Source organism: Canis lupus, chromosome 8, assembly GCF_011100685.1.
Source record: "Canis lupus familiaris isolate Mischka breed German Shepherd chromosome 8, alternate assembly UU_Cfam_GSD_1.0, whole genome shotgun sequence".
NCBI lineage: Eukaryota > Metazoa > Chordata > Mammalia > Carnivora > Canidae > Canis > Canis lupus.
Window position 1 is genome coordinate 2,531,328 of NC_049229.1, and position 12,613 is coordinate 2,543,940.

General features: G+C 40.8%; 1 protein-coding gene across 4 annotated transcripts in view; it reads left to right on the forward strand.

Moving 5' to 3' along the window:
* The first annotated feature begins 261 nt into the window (after window positions 1-261).
* The window catches only part of LOC607937 (T cell receptor alpha variable 9-2), a 544,059-nt gene continuing 531,707 nt past the window's right edge, over window positions 262-12,613 (forward strand). For 2 of the 4 annotated variants that reach the window (XM_038544140.1, XM_038544143.1), the window contains exon 1: window positions 12,419-12,542. In XM_038544140.1, the coding sequence (XP_038400068.1) occupies window positions 12,497-12,542 (46 nt within the window). In that variant the 5' untranslated portion in view covers window positions 12,419-12,496. Of the gene's footprint in view, window positions 420-598; window positions 888-2,276; window positions 2,280-12,418; window positions 12,543-12,613 lie in introns of those variants that run through there. The other 2 variants (XM_038544142.1, XM_038544141.1) reach the window with 2 other exon arrangements.

Consider the following 12,613-nt stretch of genomic DNA (forward strand, 5'->3'; position numbering starts at 1 on the left):
TTCTGCATAACCCAGAGTAGCTGACACTTCTAGAAATATCATCCACCTTTCCTCACACACTAACCCATACATTTCTTACGTAAAGTGTTTATGAAGAGAAAAAGAACTCTTATATCTTTCTATATTGGAAATATTGCCCCTCTCCCTCGGCAGTGTTGGCAAGTGCAATTTTGAAGACATTACTGTGCAGTGTCACTGGGGCACTGTGGGAGGAGTCTCGAGTTTTGTGACTGATGAGACTGAGGTGTGATTGCTGCCCTGTGATTCTAGTGGAACAGATTGAGTGTAAGAACAGAGTTTCTCTAGACCCGGACTCTACACTCTGTAGAGTAGGGGTTAAGGCACCTCATTGACTAGACAAAGAATCATGAAGAGAATCTGGGACGCTCTGCTGGGGCTCCTGTGGGTCCATGTTTGCTGTGAGTGAGGCGATCCAGAATGGGGCCTGGGGAGTGGTCCAGGGCAACAGTGGTGGGGGGAGCTGACACTGAGCTAGAGGGTCCTATATGCTCAGTGGTGTTTCCTGGGATATTTAGAGATTGAAAGCTGCATCAGTGCTCTCCAGTGATATCATATGTGTTTGTTTTTCTCTTTCTAGCAGTAGTGACAGGGATGAAGGTGGAGCAGAGCCCTTCAGCCCTGAGCCTGCAGGAGGGAGCCAGCTCTATCCTCAAGTGCAATTACTCTAGCGCAGTGAACAATGTGCAATGGTTTCGACAGAATCCCGAGGGCGGCAGCCTCACCAGGCTGTTTTACATAGCTTCAGGGATGAAGCAGAGCGGGAGGCTAAACTGCACACTGAATGCTAAGGAACGGTTCAGCACCCTCCATGTCGCGGCCTCTCAGCTGGAAGACTCAGCCACCTACCTGTGTGCGGTGGAGGCACAGTGCTCCCTGGTGATCTGCAGCCTGCCCCCAAACCGCAGCTGGGCCTGCAGCACCAGCACTTCCCTGGGGAGGGCATTTGCCCCCACAGCAGCCTGTGCATTTTACAATTTCAGCTTTCTCTTACAATACTTTTTTCCTCCTAATATTAGGTGCATCAGTGCTGTTGTTTCACTTACTTTCCTTGCCCTTTTTCATCCCAGAAAATTCTTTGTAGGTAAAAACCTCTATGAAGGAGCTTGAAGCAAATGACACAGATGCGCATATCCAATGCCGTGATAAATAGATCTCTGGGCACTACCTATAAAGTAACTGTAAAATAATAGAAATAGAACAGGCTTGAAAAAATAGATACCGTCAACAGATAGAAATACCGAGATACTTACTTAGCCTGTAGATGGTCCGTGTTCAAGGAAATGTGAAGAGAATGTGTACAATGTTCTTTCAAGTCTCTGTTAGCTTTTTCACTCTTGGGAATAGAAATAGAATTACGTATTTTTATTGAAGTCCAGGCATTCTACTTATCCCACTACATATATTTTCTGTTTCAGTAATATAATCCCTGGTAAAAAAGTAGTTCATTTTATACACGAACAAAGGGAAGATTTTAGAGTGTAAGTGACTTGGTTGAGCTCATAGTATTCCTAAGTTAATAATCTGAGGTGACAGGAGAGCTTATCCTCTGAGTACCTGTTATCGAATGCCCTATAGAAGCACAAGTCTAAATGACTTCTACTGATCAATTTATATAATGTGTGGACATATATCACTGACCACGGTATATCCTTTTAAGGCATTTTTAAAGAGCACCTTGTGGAGAAGAGCTTGTGGAGATTTTCATTCTGTTCCATGAAAATGCATTGCTCTTCCTCACGTTTTGAATGAGTCTATTACTCATGATTTTGTAACATCATTCCCAGGTTGGGAAAGGGAGCAGAAAGCTTCCAAGACTGTGCAGAGGAATCTCTTCTCTGTTGTAGCCAGAGACAAAGACTTCTGAGACCAAACTCAAAGTTGAACCTATCATGTGGTTCAATTACAGCAGAAATTGAATTCCAGCCTGTGCCGGTTTTTATGTTCATGCAGGACATTGGTAGGAAGGACTGGGACCCTGAAAAATTAGATGGAGGTAGATGGACAGACTCGCAGTAGCTGGGAGTAGAGGTAGCTTCTCGAATATGTGACCTGACAGTCACAGAGCCCGCAACTCTCCCAAGGACCCCTGCCCTTCATTGAATGCTGTGAAATCATAAGAATGTGTTGCAATTCCTAATGATTTTATCATCGTACTTCTCTTTAATGAGTGAGTCCCAGAAGTGGGAGGAATAGGTGCCTGAGCAGAAGCTATACATAGGGCAGCAGGACACAGGCAGGAACATGTGCAGGCTCAGCAGGTTCTGGGTCACAGCAGGCTATGTGTGAAGTGAGTTGTTGGCAGGACCACCCGCTGTGCCTGTGCCTGCTTTGGACTCTCTGGGGCTTTGGTATGCAGCAAGGCGTGTAGTAAAGTTTGTTGGGAAATTACTACAAAGCAAAGTGTATACATGGACATTTGAAAAAGGGATTTGGCAGTTTCTTACACAGCGAAACACTCATACTATGTGATCCAGCAGAGGCCTTCCTATTTCCCCAACAAGGTTGAAAATTTATGTGCACACAGAGTTGTACACAGGTGTTTTATGGAAGTTTTATTCACATTTGCCAAAATGAGGAAGTAAGCAGTATGTTCTTCAGGAGGTGAATAAATAAATAATGGTGGTACGTTTAAATAATGGAATATGGTTGACGCTAAAAAGACAGGAAGTATGAAGCCTTGAAGAGACAGGGCAACCTCGTATACATTTTACTCACTAAAAACAGCTAATCTGAAAAGGCTATATAGGGTATGATATGATCCCATGATGGTCTGGAGAAGCTAGACATATGGAGGTATTAAGATTGTGGTTGCCTGGTTTTGAGGGGAGGCAGAGGGATGAATAGAGCACAGGGTATGTTTACTGGAGTGATCCTGCTCTGTATGATATAGTAAATGTTGGGTACATGCTTCATACATGTGTTCACACCTTTAGAAAGTACAGCAGCAAGAGGGAACCCTAGAATTGTAGGCTTTGGGTGATATCCTTCATTGTGAAATTTGTCATGGGGAAGATGATAAATGGAAGGCTATGCCTGTGCGGGGGCAGGAGGTGCACTGGAAACCTCAGTATATTTGCCTAATTTTTCTTTGAATCTTTTTTGATTCTGTATGTTAGTAAATTGAACACCAAAAAAAATAAATAAAAAAAAAAGAATCTTTTTTGAAATGGTTGAAAAGAAGAAATTCTTTAAAGAATCCAATTCACGGGGTTCCTTGGTGGCTCGGAAGTTTAGCGCCTGCCTTTGGCCCAGGACGTGACCCTAGAGTCCCGGGATCGAGTCCCACATCGTGCTCCCTGTATGTGGGAGGGAGCCTGTGTCTCTGCCTCTCTCTCTGTCTCATGAATAAATAAATAAAATCTTAAAAAAAATCAAATTGAGAGATATAAAACTAATACGTATAAAGAGTTAAACATTTTTATAAAATGCTCCCCTAGAAACAAACTAAACACACCTTTATTCTTTTTTTTTTTACATAAGATGCCCAATTTTCTTTTCTTTTTCTTTTCTTTTCTTTTCTTTTCTTTTTTTTTCCAATTTTAATTTTGAAATGATCTCAATGATTTTCGAACCATCTCTGGCTGGACATTATAAACCTTCAAACTAAAGCTTTCAGGAGAAAGCTGGATCCAGAAAGTAACTAGGCTGTTTTAGAACTTGCTTCTCAATTACCGTATTAATAGCTCATCCACCTCCTCTAGATTGTTTCGTATGTGGAGATTCTTCCATTTTTCTGTACCATATATGTAATCTATGTAAAGAAATATGTCCCCAGAAGAACATCCTACTTACCTAAGGCTCAGCCATGGAGCCCCCTGGTCTCACTGCCTGTGAAGGACTTGACACTCAGTGAATACAGTCCCATTTTATTCCATGTTAAGATAGATTTAGTTCTCCTTGATAGATATTTGATGTCATAGGAGAAATGAAATCCAAGAGAGGATCTGGTTTTGAGGACTAAGTCCCAGTTCTGAGGAGGCCTCAGGGTAGGTTAGGATCAACATCAAAACCACTAGATCACATGTGTTTGTGAAAATGGTCCTGGGGTTCCATGATGCCAGCAATTTCATCCCTTGATGACACCAGTCCAGAGTGCACACAACCAGTTCTCAATAAATATTAGCTTTGTTATGTAGTATAAAAGAAATTTAGAGGTGGAAGAGCCCTTAGAAGTCCTTTGGTCCAGCTTCATTTTATACAACAGAGACTGCATTCAGGATGACAGTATGGAACAATTAGGTAGTGAATGAGCTGGACAAGAAAGAGAGTGCATTTTCTCACTTCCTACTTAGAAATTTCTCCCCTGCCTTTTTGTTGTAGGACCATTGCTGGGTGAAGAGAAAGTGTCTAATGCAAGCCCAGTCGTAGCTCTGCCGTGTGTGTCTGAGAAAGTCGTGGTCCAATCAGTTGGAACGCCCCAATGGAAAGTTCCAATTTGGGTAAATGTCTGGGACCTTGGGCAAGAAAGGAGACTGGGGCTGAGCCACTGTTATTCTACCAGGAAACTCATCCATCACTCACTGTTTCTGTAGGAGAAAGCGAATGGTGATGGTGCCATTGAACACCTACATATATTTCTAAAGACTTTCCCCAACATAGCAAATAAATTTAGTATCCCAGATGGGCATCCCTTGAAGGAAGGATGAGTATTATAATCAAAACTACACACTGTCTGTAGAAATGATCACTGGAACGGAGCACTCATGCAGTAGGCAGTCATTGAGATGGCATAGATAAAGCTTTTCTTAGACAACTCTTTGACCTTAAGTCAAACAATACTGTATGAAATCATCATGGTGCTGGGAATTTCAACAACTTACCTTTCGATAGTTAATTCACAGAAGGAGTCATTTATTGAAATGTTCACGTTCATATCATTATATTCGGTTAGAAGAGCCACATGTGAAAAGTGCAGATATTGACGTAAGTATCTTTCGCTAAGAAGAGGAAATTTGCCCAAAAAGACTTGGAGAATTCTTCTTTTATGGGGAATAGGAGAGAGAATGGAAGATTCTCAGAATGAGAAGCTTTCCATGTATAAAAACACATTTCATATATACACGTATATTTACGTATTGGTTTGATATTCTTCACCATAACTGTCTTTAAATCTTTCAGAGCGGAGGAGGAAGAAGAAAGAGTAGTTTTATTCTTTGTCATTTCAGAGGATCCATTTTAGGAATCATAGGACAGGGGCTTGACTTTTGGAAATGAGGTAGTCTTGGTTTTTCGGAGACCATTTCTCTTGATCATTCTTTAGGGTCAGGTTCCTGTTGGCACCATTCCCATAGCACTCAGAATTGTATTTATTTATTTATTTATTTATTTATTTATTTATCTACCTATCTAGATTTTATTTATTTATTCAAGAGTCACAGAGACAGAAGCAGACACATTATGTGGCACATGGAGATGCAGGCTTCCTATGGGTAGGCTGATGTGGGACTGGATCCCAAAACCCTGGGATCACAACCTAAGCCAAAGGCTGATGCTCAACCACTGAGCCACCAGGGTGCTCCACTCAGAATCTTTATAATTGCCTGGATTCATTGTCACAGAGGTCATCAGAAACTTCCAAGAAATTAATGTGAATGAGAAAGGGGTTTTGGCAAAAGGAATACTGGAACTCACCGGACTGGAGACCTTTATCAATGAGTCTTGGGGAGCGAACACTCTAGTGGAGTTTAGGAGATAGATGATGGAGTGTGGAATGTGAACCAATTGACCAGGAAGTAGGAAGCATGACAGGATAGAAGGCTAATGCTTCAAAAGAAATTCTCCTGAGGCTATGAGTCAGTAATTACATTGGAGGATGTGCCGTGCATTTTGATTGGAGAAAATGAAATCTCTTCATAATAAAGTCATATGGTTATATTTTCTTGAGGTTGCAGGTGGATGTTTCATCAGAATTTCTACTCCGTCTTTCAGTACTTTGCAGAATATACGACACATAGCATTCAAGTGGTTTTACAGATTGACAGATTACAGAAATTTGTCTCTCAGGGGTACAATTAAGAGAGAACTATTTTCCAGATTAATTGAGTCAAGATGTGGCCACTGACAGTAATGCACCTGTGCTGACACAGAACACACACAGAACATGTGGAGGGTTCATTCTAGTGCATTCTGATTGACCAGGCTCTGTCAGAAACAGGAGCTTTTTCTTATTGACTGGGTGGACGATATGGGAAAGTAGTGTTAGAGGAAAGAAGGGGCGGCCTGAGAGGAGAAGGAGCTGAGCTGGCTGAAGGCTGCAATTCTGAAGCTCTGAAGCTGATCAGCACTGAGAGGAGCCATGAAGACATCCATGAGAGCATTAATCACGTCTTGTGGCTGCAGGTGAACTATGAATTGAGCATTTATGAGAAAGAGAGGATATTAGTGGATATTCTTCAGAAGTCAAGAATGGTTTTTTACTCAGGCTTCCTCCAATTAGTGCAAAAAAGAGAATTTGGAAATTTTATCACGTGGAATCTGCTCTCTTTGTTCTGACCCTTTCTTTCTGCATAGGGGTCAGCCAAGGAGAGAATGTGGAGCCGCATCCTTCTACTTTGAGTGTCCAGGAGGGAAACACCTCTGCCATCAACTGGAGTTATTCAGACAGTGGCTCAGACACTTGCCTTGGTATAAGCAAGAATTTGGGAAAGGTCCCTAGCTCATGATAGACATTCGTTCCTCTGTGGCCAAAAAAGAAGACCAAAGACTCACTGTTTTCTTGAATAGGATGGCCCAACACCTCTCCTGCACATCGCAGGCACCCAGCCTGAAGACTCACCTGTACTTCTGTGCAGCAAGCGCACTGTGCTTCCAAGGAACCTGCTGCCTCCACTCAACCCTGTGTGATGGTTGTTGGTTATTTACTAATTGTCTTGTTCTTACTGGGAAACTCTTGAGATTAGATTCGTGTAAAACATTTTACACAGGGTGAGCTAGTGCTGTCACCCAACATGTCAGTACACTGGATTCTTTCCCTCCTTATAGTGCTAACTCCTGTGCAGTAGAATCAAGGCAATTCTTGATTGGTCCATTTCCCCGTAGCCTGAAAATGGAGTCAGAGGGAATCATGCTTCTATATTATTAGTTTACCTTATCTTAGGTCAAGTTAGAAGTGAGAGAGAGGGTGCCATTTCTATAGGCCTGAATGCTTGATCACACAGGGGAAAATTGATGCGGTGAAAGAAAAAAAATTGCTTTTTCCAGAGTGTACAGAGAGTACATAGCTCAGATCCAGACACATTCAGACTTGAAAGCTTCACCATGGTTGGCGTATTTGTTTCCTCCTGCCTTGGGACAATGTGGTACAAACTCGATGGCCTCTCTTGATCCTATGAGGCCATACTGGGTGGTGAGAGTTTCCCTTTTGCTTGCTTTGTCAAGGATGTGTTGTCTGAATTTGTGTAATTTCTCCCAGTCTGGCAGAGTGAGGCTGCTTTCTGCACATGCTCACTAGCCACTTCCAGAAGCTCACTCTACTTGTCCTCCTTGGTTGGGTGTGCTTGTAGCAAGCCACAAGGTGCGAGATGGAAGGTGAGGGTCTCAGTGTTGTGTGTAGTGTTTAACTAGGTTTGTTTGCTGTGAGTCAGTTGTACTCACATTTAGTTTTCAGAGAGGCCTGCTCTGTGACGTAGTTTGTACTAGTGTCCGTTCCATCTTATTAACAGCTGTGGCATAGGAGAGCTCAGTTTGCATACAGGAGGTTTACCTGCTTCCTACCTGTCTTATCCACTAGTGACCATACTTAGGAGCTCTTAGGGGGACACCGTGAAGGAGCAGGGAGTGGATTTTCCTCTTTGTGTGTTCCTGCCCCTCACTTCAACACTCTCTCAAAGCACTTTTTTGCCAACCTATGGCTCAGTGTGCACACTTCCCAGCACTCTTTGTTTGACCAATGTTCAACAGTGCAATATCCTCTTTCTCTGTATTTCCTTCCTTCCACCTTAACTGCATTCCCATAGGATCTTAAAATTCCGATGGTAATGGATGGTTGATAATTGGTCTGGAACTGCCCACCCTCTTATATTTGCTTGGACGGCAGATCTGTAGTGTAGAAATCTTAACGAGTGTCACCTTGAAATTTTCTTAACATTCTATTCGTTTATTGGAGAGTGAGAGAGCGCAGGAGAGAACAGGAACTGGGGGGAAGGGCTGAGGGAGAGGGAGAAGCAGATTCTCTGTCAGGTAGGCAGCCAACACCAGGCTAGATGCAAAGACCCTGGGATCCTGACCCAAGATGAAGGTAGATGTTTAACTCACTTAGCCACTCAAGAGCCCCTCCTCACATTTTTTTAAAATTTAATTATAGAATTCTACCATTTTAACATAGAGTTTTACTATTTTAACATTTTTTGTGTGGATACTTCAGTAGTATTAAATCCATTACATTGTTGTTCAACCAGCACCACCAGCCATTTCTAGAATACTTTTCATCTTGAGAAACTAAATATTTCTGCTCATTCAAGAGTAACTCCCCATTATTCCATCCCTCCAGTCCCTAGAAAGTACCATTGTGCTTTCTCTTTCCATGTGTTTCACTACTTTAGATACCCCAAAGAAGTGGAATTATGCTATCTTGGTCATTTTGTGACGTTTCATTTGCCATAATGTCCTCAGGGTACATCCATCTTTCAGTATGTTGCTGAATGTCTTTGCTTTTTGAGGTTTAATAATACTCCAGTGCAGGGCATATCTCATTTTGTTTATCCATTACTATTTGTGATAGACCTTTTGGTTTCTTCCAACTTTTGGTAGAATCAGGAATACATAAACAATTCAATATTTTGGGTATTTTTATATTCTGTCCATTTTTGAGTATATAGCAGAAGTGGATCGCTGTGTCATAGGGAAATTACATTTCTAAATTTTTTAGAGACATTTATGCTTGTTAACTGGAAAAACTATGCTCCAGACTGTGTTATCACAAGCAACTTTCAAGGAACAGAGAGAGTGATCACTGGTCACGATTGAGGCACCAACATCTTGGTGCATCACAAAATCCTGGGAGAGTTGACAGTTTTGCTACCCTGCATTGTAGTAATCACATGTCAATAATAGGTCTGAATGGAATTGTGAAGCCACGTCTCACTGCTCACTGGTTGGCTCCTGAGTAGCAGTTTGGGTATCCCTTATAATATGTTTTCTTTCTCCTTTTGGTAAAAGAGCCAAACCTGCAACTATTTAGTTCTTCCTTATTTGCATTAGTTCATTTGCATTAGTTCAATACGTTCAATAGTTCAATTAGTTCAATAAAGAACGTATAAAACACTGTTCTAAAATATTTCAAAGGCTTGGGAGGAAGTCATTTTGCTACACTCTAGTGTCTCTCTCAATTTTTTTTTCTGTCAACTATCTGTAGTGGCAGAAAGAGAGAACAGGATTTTGCTATCAGCCAGCTCTGTGTTGAAAACTACTATCTCTACCATTAAATTCTTGATACTTTTGAGCTTGATTCATTATGTGTAAAAATGGGAGAGTAATATTTTCTTTAATATTTTGTTATGACAAAAAAAAAATATTTTGTTATGACAATTTATCGATGATATATCCAAAGTGATTGACAAGTACCAGATGAGCAATTTAGGAGGTTAATCTTAACAGATACTGTAAAAGCATTTGACGAAACCTACATCCATTCCAAAGAGAAACTCCTAGTGAATAAGGAAGTGAGGGGAGTTTCTTCAATGAGAAAAAAGCTGAACCAAAATCTACATCAATTGTCATACTTGATGGGGAAAGTCCAAATGCTTTCTCCTTGGTGTCAGAAATAAAGGAAGATTTTTGGCTTTCATCACTTGTATTTTGATTTGAAGTAGAAATTACAGTCAATAGGCACATAGAAGAAACAAAAGCCATATAGCTTGGAAAGATAGAAGTGAACTTATATTTATTAACAGAGGGCATAATAGTGTGAAGAGAAAATGACAGGGAATCTACAAAGAAAGCTACTCGTGTACATTGGTTTAAGAAGTTACATGAGGGATGCCTAGGTGGCTCAGCTTTTGAGCGTCTACCTTGCGCTCAGGGTGTGATCCCGGGTCCAGGAATGGAGTTCCACCTCAGGCTCCCTGAGAAGAGCCTGCTTCTCTCTCTGCCTATGTCTCTGCCTCTCTCTGTGTGTCTCTCACGAATAAATAAATAAAATCTTAAAAAAAGAAAATGAATTCTACACCTAACGTGTGATCCAGCCATTGTACTCTCAGAAATTGATCCAAGAGAAATGAGAGCATATGTCTAAAACATCTTGCACACAAATATTCACAGCAGCTTTATTTGTAAGAGCCCCACTAGCACGAATCCATATAGTCATCAACAGGTGAATAGACCACTTGTTTTATAGGCACAGGATGGGTTCTACACAACAACATAAGGAAACAAAGTCTTGATAATTATGACTATGAAAGAATCTCAAAATAATTATTCTGAGAAGAAGCCATGCAAAAGGGTACATATGATGCCATTTACACAAAATTACAAACTATGCAAACTAATTCATGACAAAGGTTTCCCTGGAAAATGGGTGTACTGAGGGTTGAGAGAAGGATCACAAAGCAATAGGAAGAAACTTTTGGAGTGATGCATCTGTTCATTATCTCGATTGTGATGATGACTTCACAAATACATGCATACAACAAATCTTAGAGAATGTTTAATTTGGTGCCACTTATTGTGATGTAAATTATGTATTAATAAATCCATTCAATATCCAAATTTTATATGCAGCATTTGCCCTCACTGTGGTACAAGTCCTCTAGAGTGACACGAAATGCAAAATATTTCTCCTGTAGACTTTCATTGGCCTGAAATTGTGTTATTTTATTAAAGTTATACATAATGACGTTTTGCATCTATTTGCCATACAATTATTTTTCAGTCAACATCATCTGAACCTATTTGCGTTGTTCCTGCTTATCTGAATAGAAGTTTGTAGGGGCTTGCCAAGAAATTCCTTTCTAGCATAGATTTGAAGCAGGTTTCTGACAAATAATTTGGAAGGTGGAGGGGAAGTGAAGAGACACGTTACCTAACACAGGATCCAAGCCTGAATTTCTTAATTCTCTCTGCATCTGGGAAAGCATTACACCATGTTGGCCCTGAACTCATAAAGTTCTGAATGTGTGGGGAATCACCTCCATGAAACAGCTGGGTTAAGCTGCCTATTGTGTCCAGAGATAAATCTTTACAGGGCTTTACAAAAATGGGTCCCTCCCCAGAACTTATTCCTGATAATCCTGATTTCTTACCTGTGCGGAAAATTATTTGATTAACATTTGGCAACACAACGTGACAGATGGATGGTGTAATGGAAAGCATCTTTGAGGCTAAACTTGTTAAGAGGACAGGATTAGTATTTGTTGTCAGATTCACAATCACTAGTCACCATATGTTGGAATCAACAAAACAGTGAGAACAGAAGATAAGAATCACAGGTCATTCTACAGGGATTTGACAACTTCATGTATGATCTTTCTTCTACCTAGAGTTCCTACTTTTCACTCTTTAATGATTCTGAAACTCAGGAATATTGACTATTAAAATGGTTGACTACAAATAGTGTGACTTCTTCTGAAAGCTTTTGTTAAAAAACAGTATTTCTGGAACACCTGGCTGTCTCAGCAGTTGAGCCTTTGGCTCAGGTCGTGATCCCTGGGTACTGGGATCGAGTTCCACATCAGGCTCCCCATGAGGAGCCTGCTTCTCCCTCTTCCTCTGTCTCTGCCTCTCTCTCTCTGTGTCTCTCATGAATAAATAAATAAACTCTTAAAAAAAACAATATTTCTTGTAAACGTTAGTAGTTTAGGAACAAGTAAATATGCTATTTCAATTAAAGGGAATTTGTTCATTATTTTATTAATTTAAGAAATATCTAGTGAGTACTTAAAAAGTGACAGTAGCAGTTCTAACTATTGGGGTGCAGTGCCAAAAACCACAGACTCACTCAGCAATGACTTGTCTTCTTTATAGTTTTTCTGTATTCAACCCCAACCCCTTTTCTGGCAGTCAGGGGGTTATAGGCTGGCCCACAATGGATACATGAGGATATTATAAGGTACAGTAGTAAAATGCTCTATCAGATTGCTACTCTGTCAGCTATAAAAATGCCCTGGGATGCTTTGTTAAAGAACTTCCATATCCGGGGGTATCTGAAGAGGAAAATAGACCTGAGAGTTTGGATTGTTGTTTTTCAGAGTTCCAACCACCACCTGAAGCCTGCCATGTGCCTCATGGAGTCTGGGATGAAACAGGTTGCTGAGTTTGGGTTGAAACAGGAACAGTTGAAACAGTTTGGATGAAACAGGTTGCTGAGTTTGTGTTGCTGTGGGCAACACACACCCATTTCAGTCCCTGTCCACTAGGGGATGCAGCTTCCTATCACAATCACATTTCCTGTGTGAACTGAGGGCTTTCACTAAGCATTTCTTTGTCACTCTGTTTCTTCACGTTGAAGAATGAAGAATATTATTTAGGTGACACTCCAGAGATGAAGTGTTCTTCAGGCATCGTGATTGTCTTAGTCTTCATGCTAGGTAAGGAAAATACCTCAAAAATTTACTTTTTAAAAAATTTACATTTTTTATTCCCCATTGTATCAGCAAAA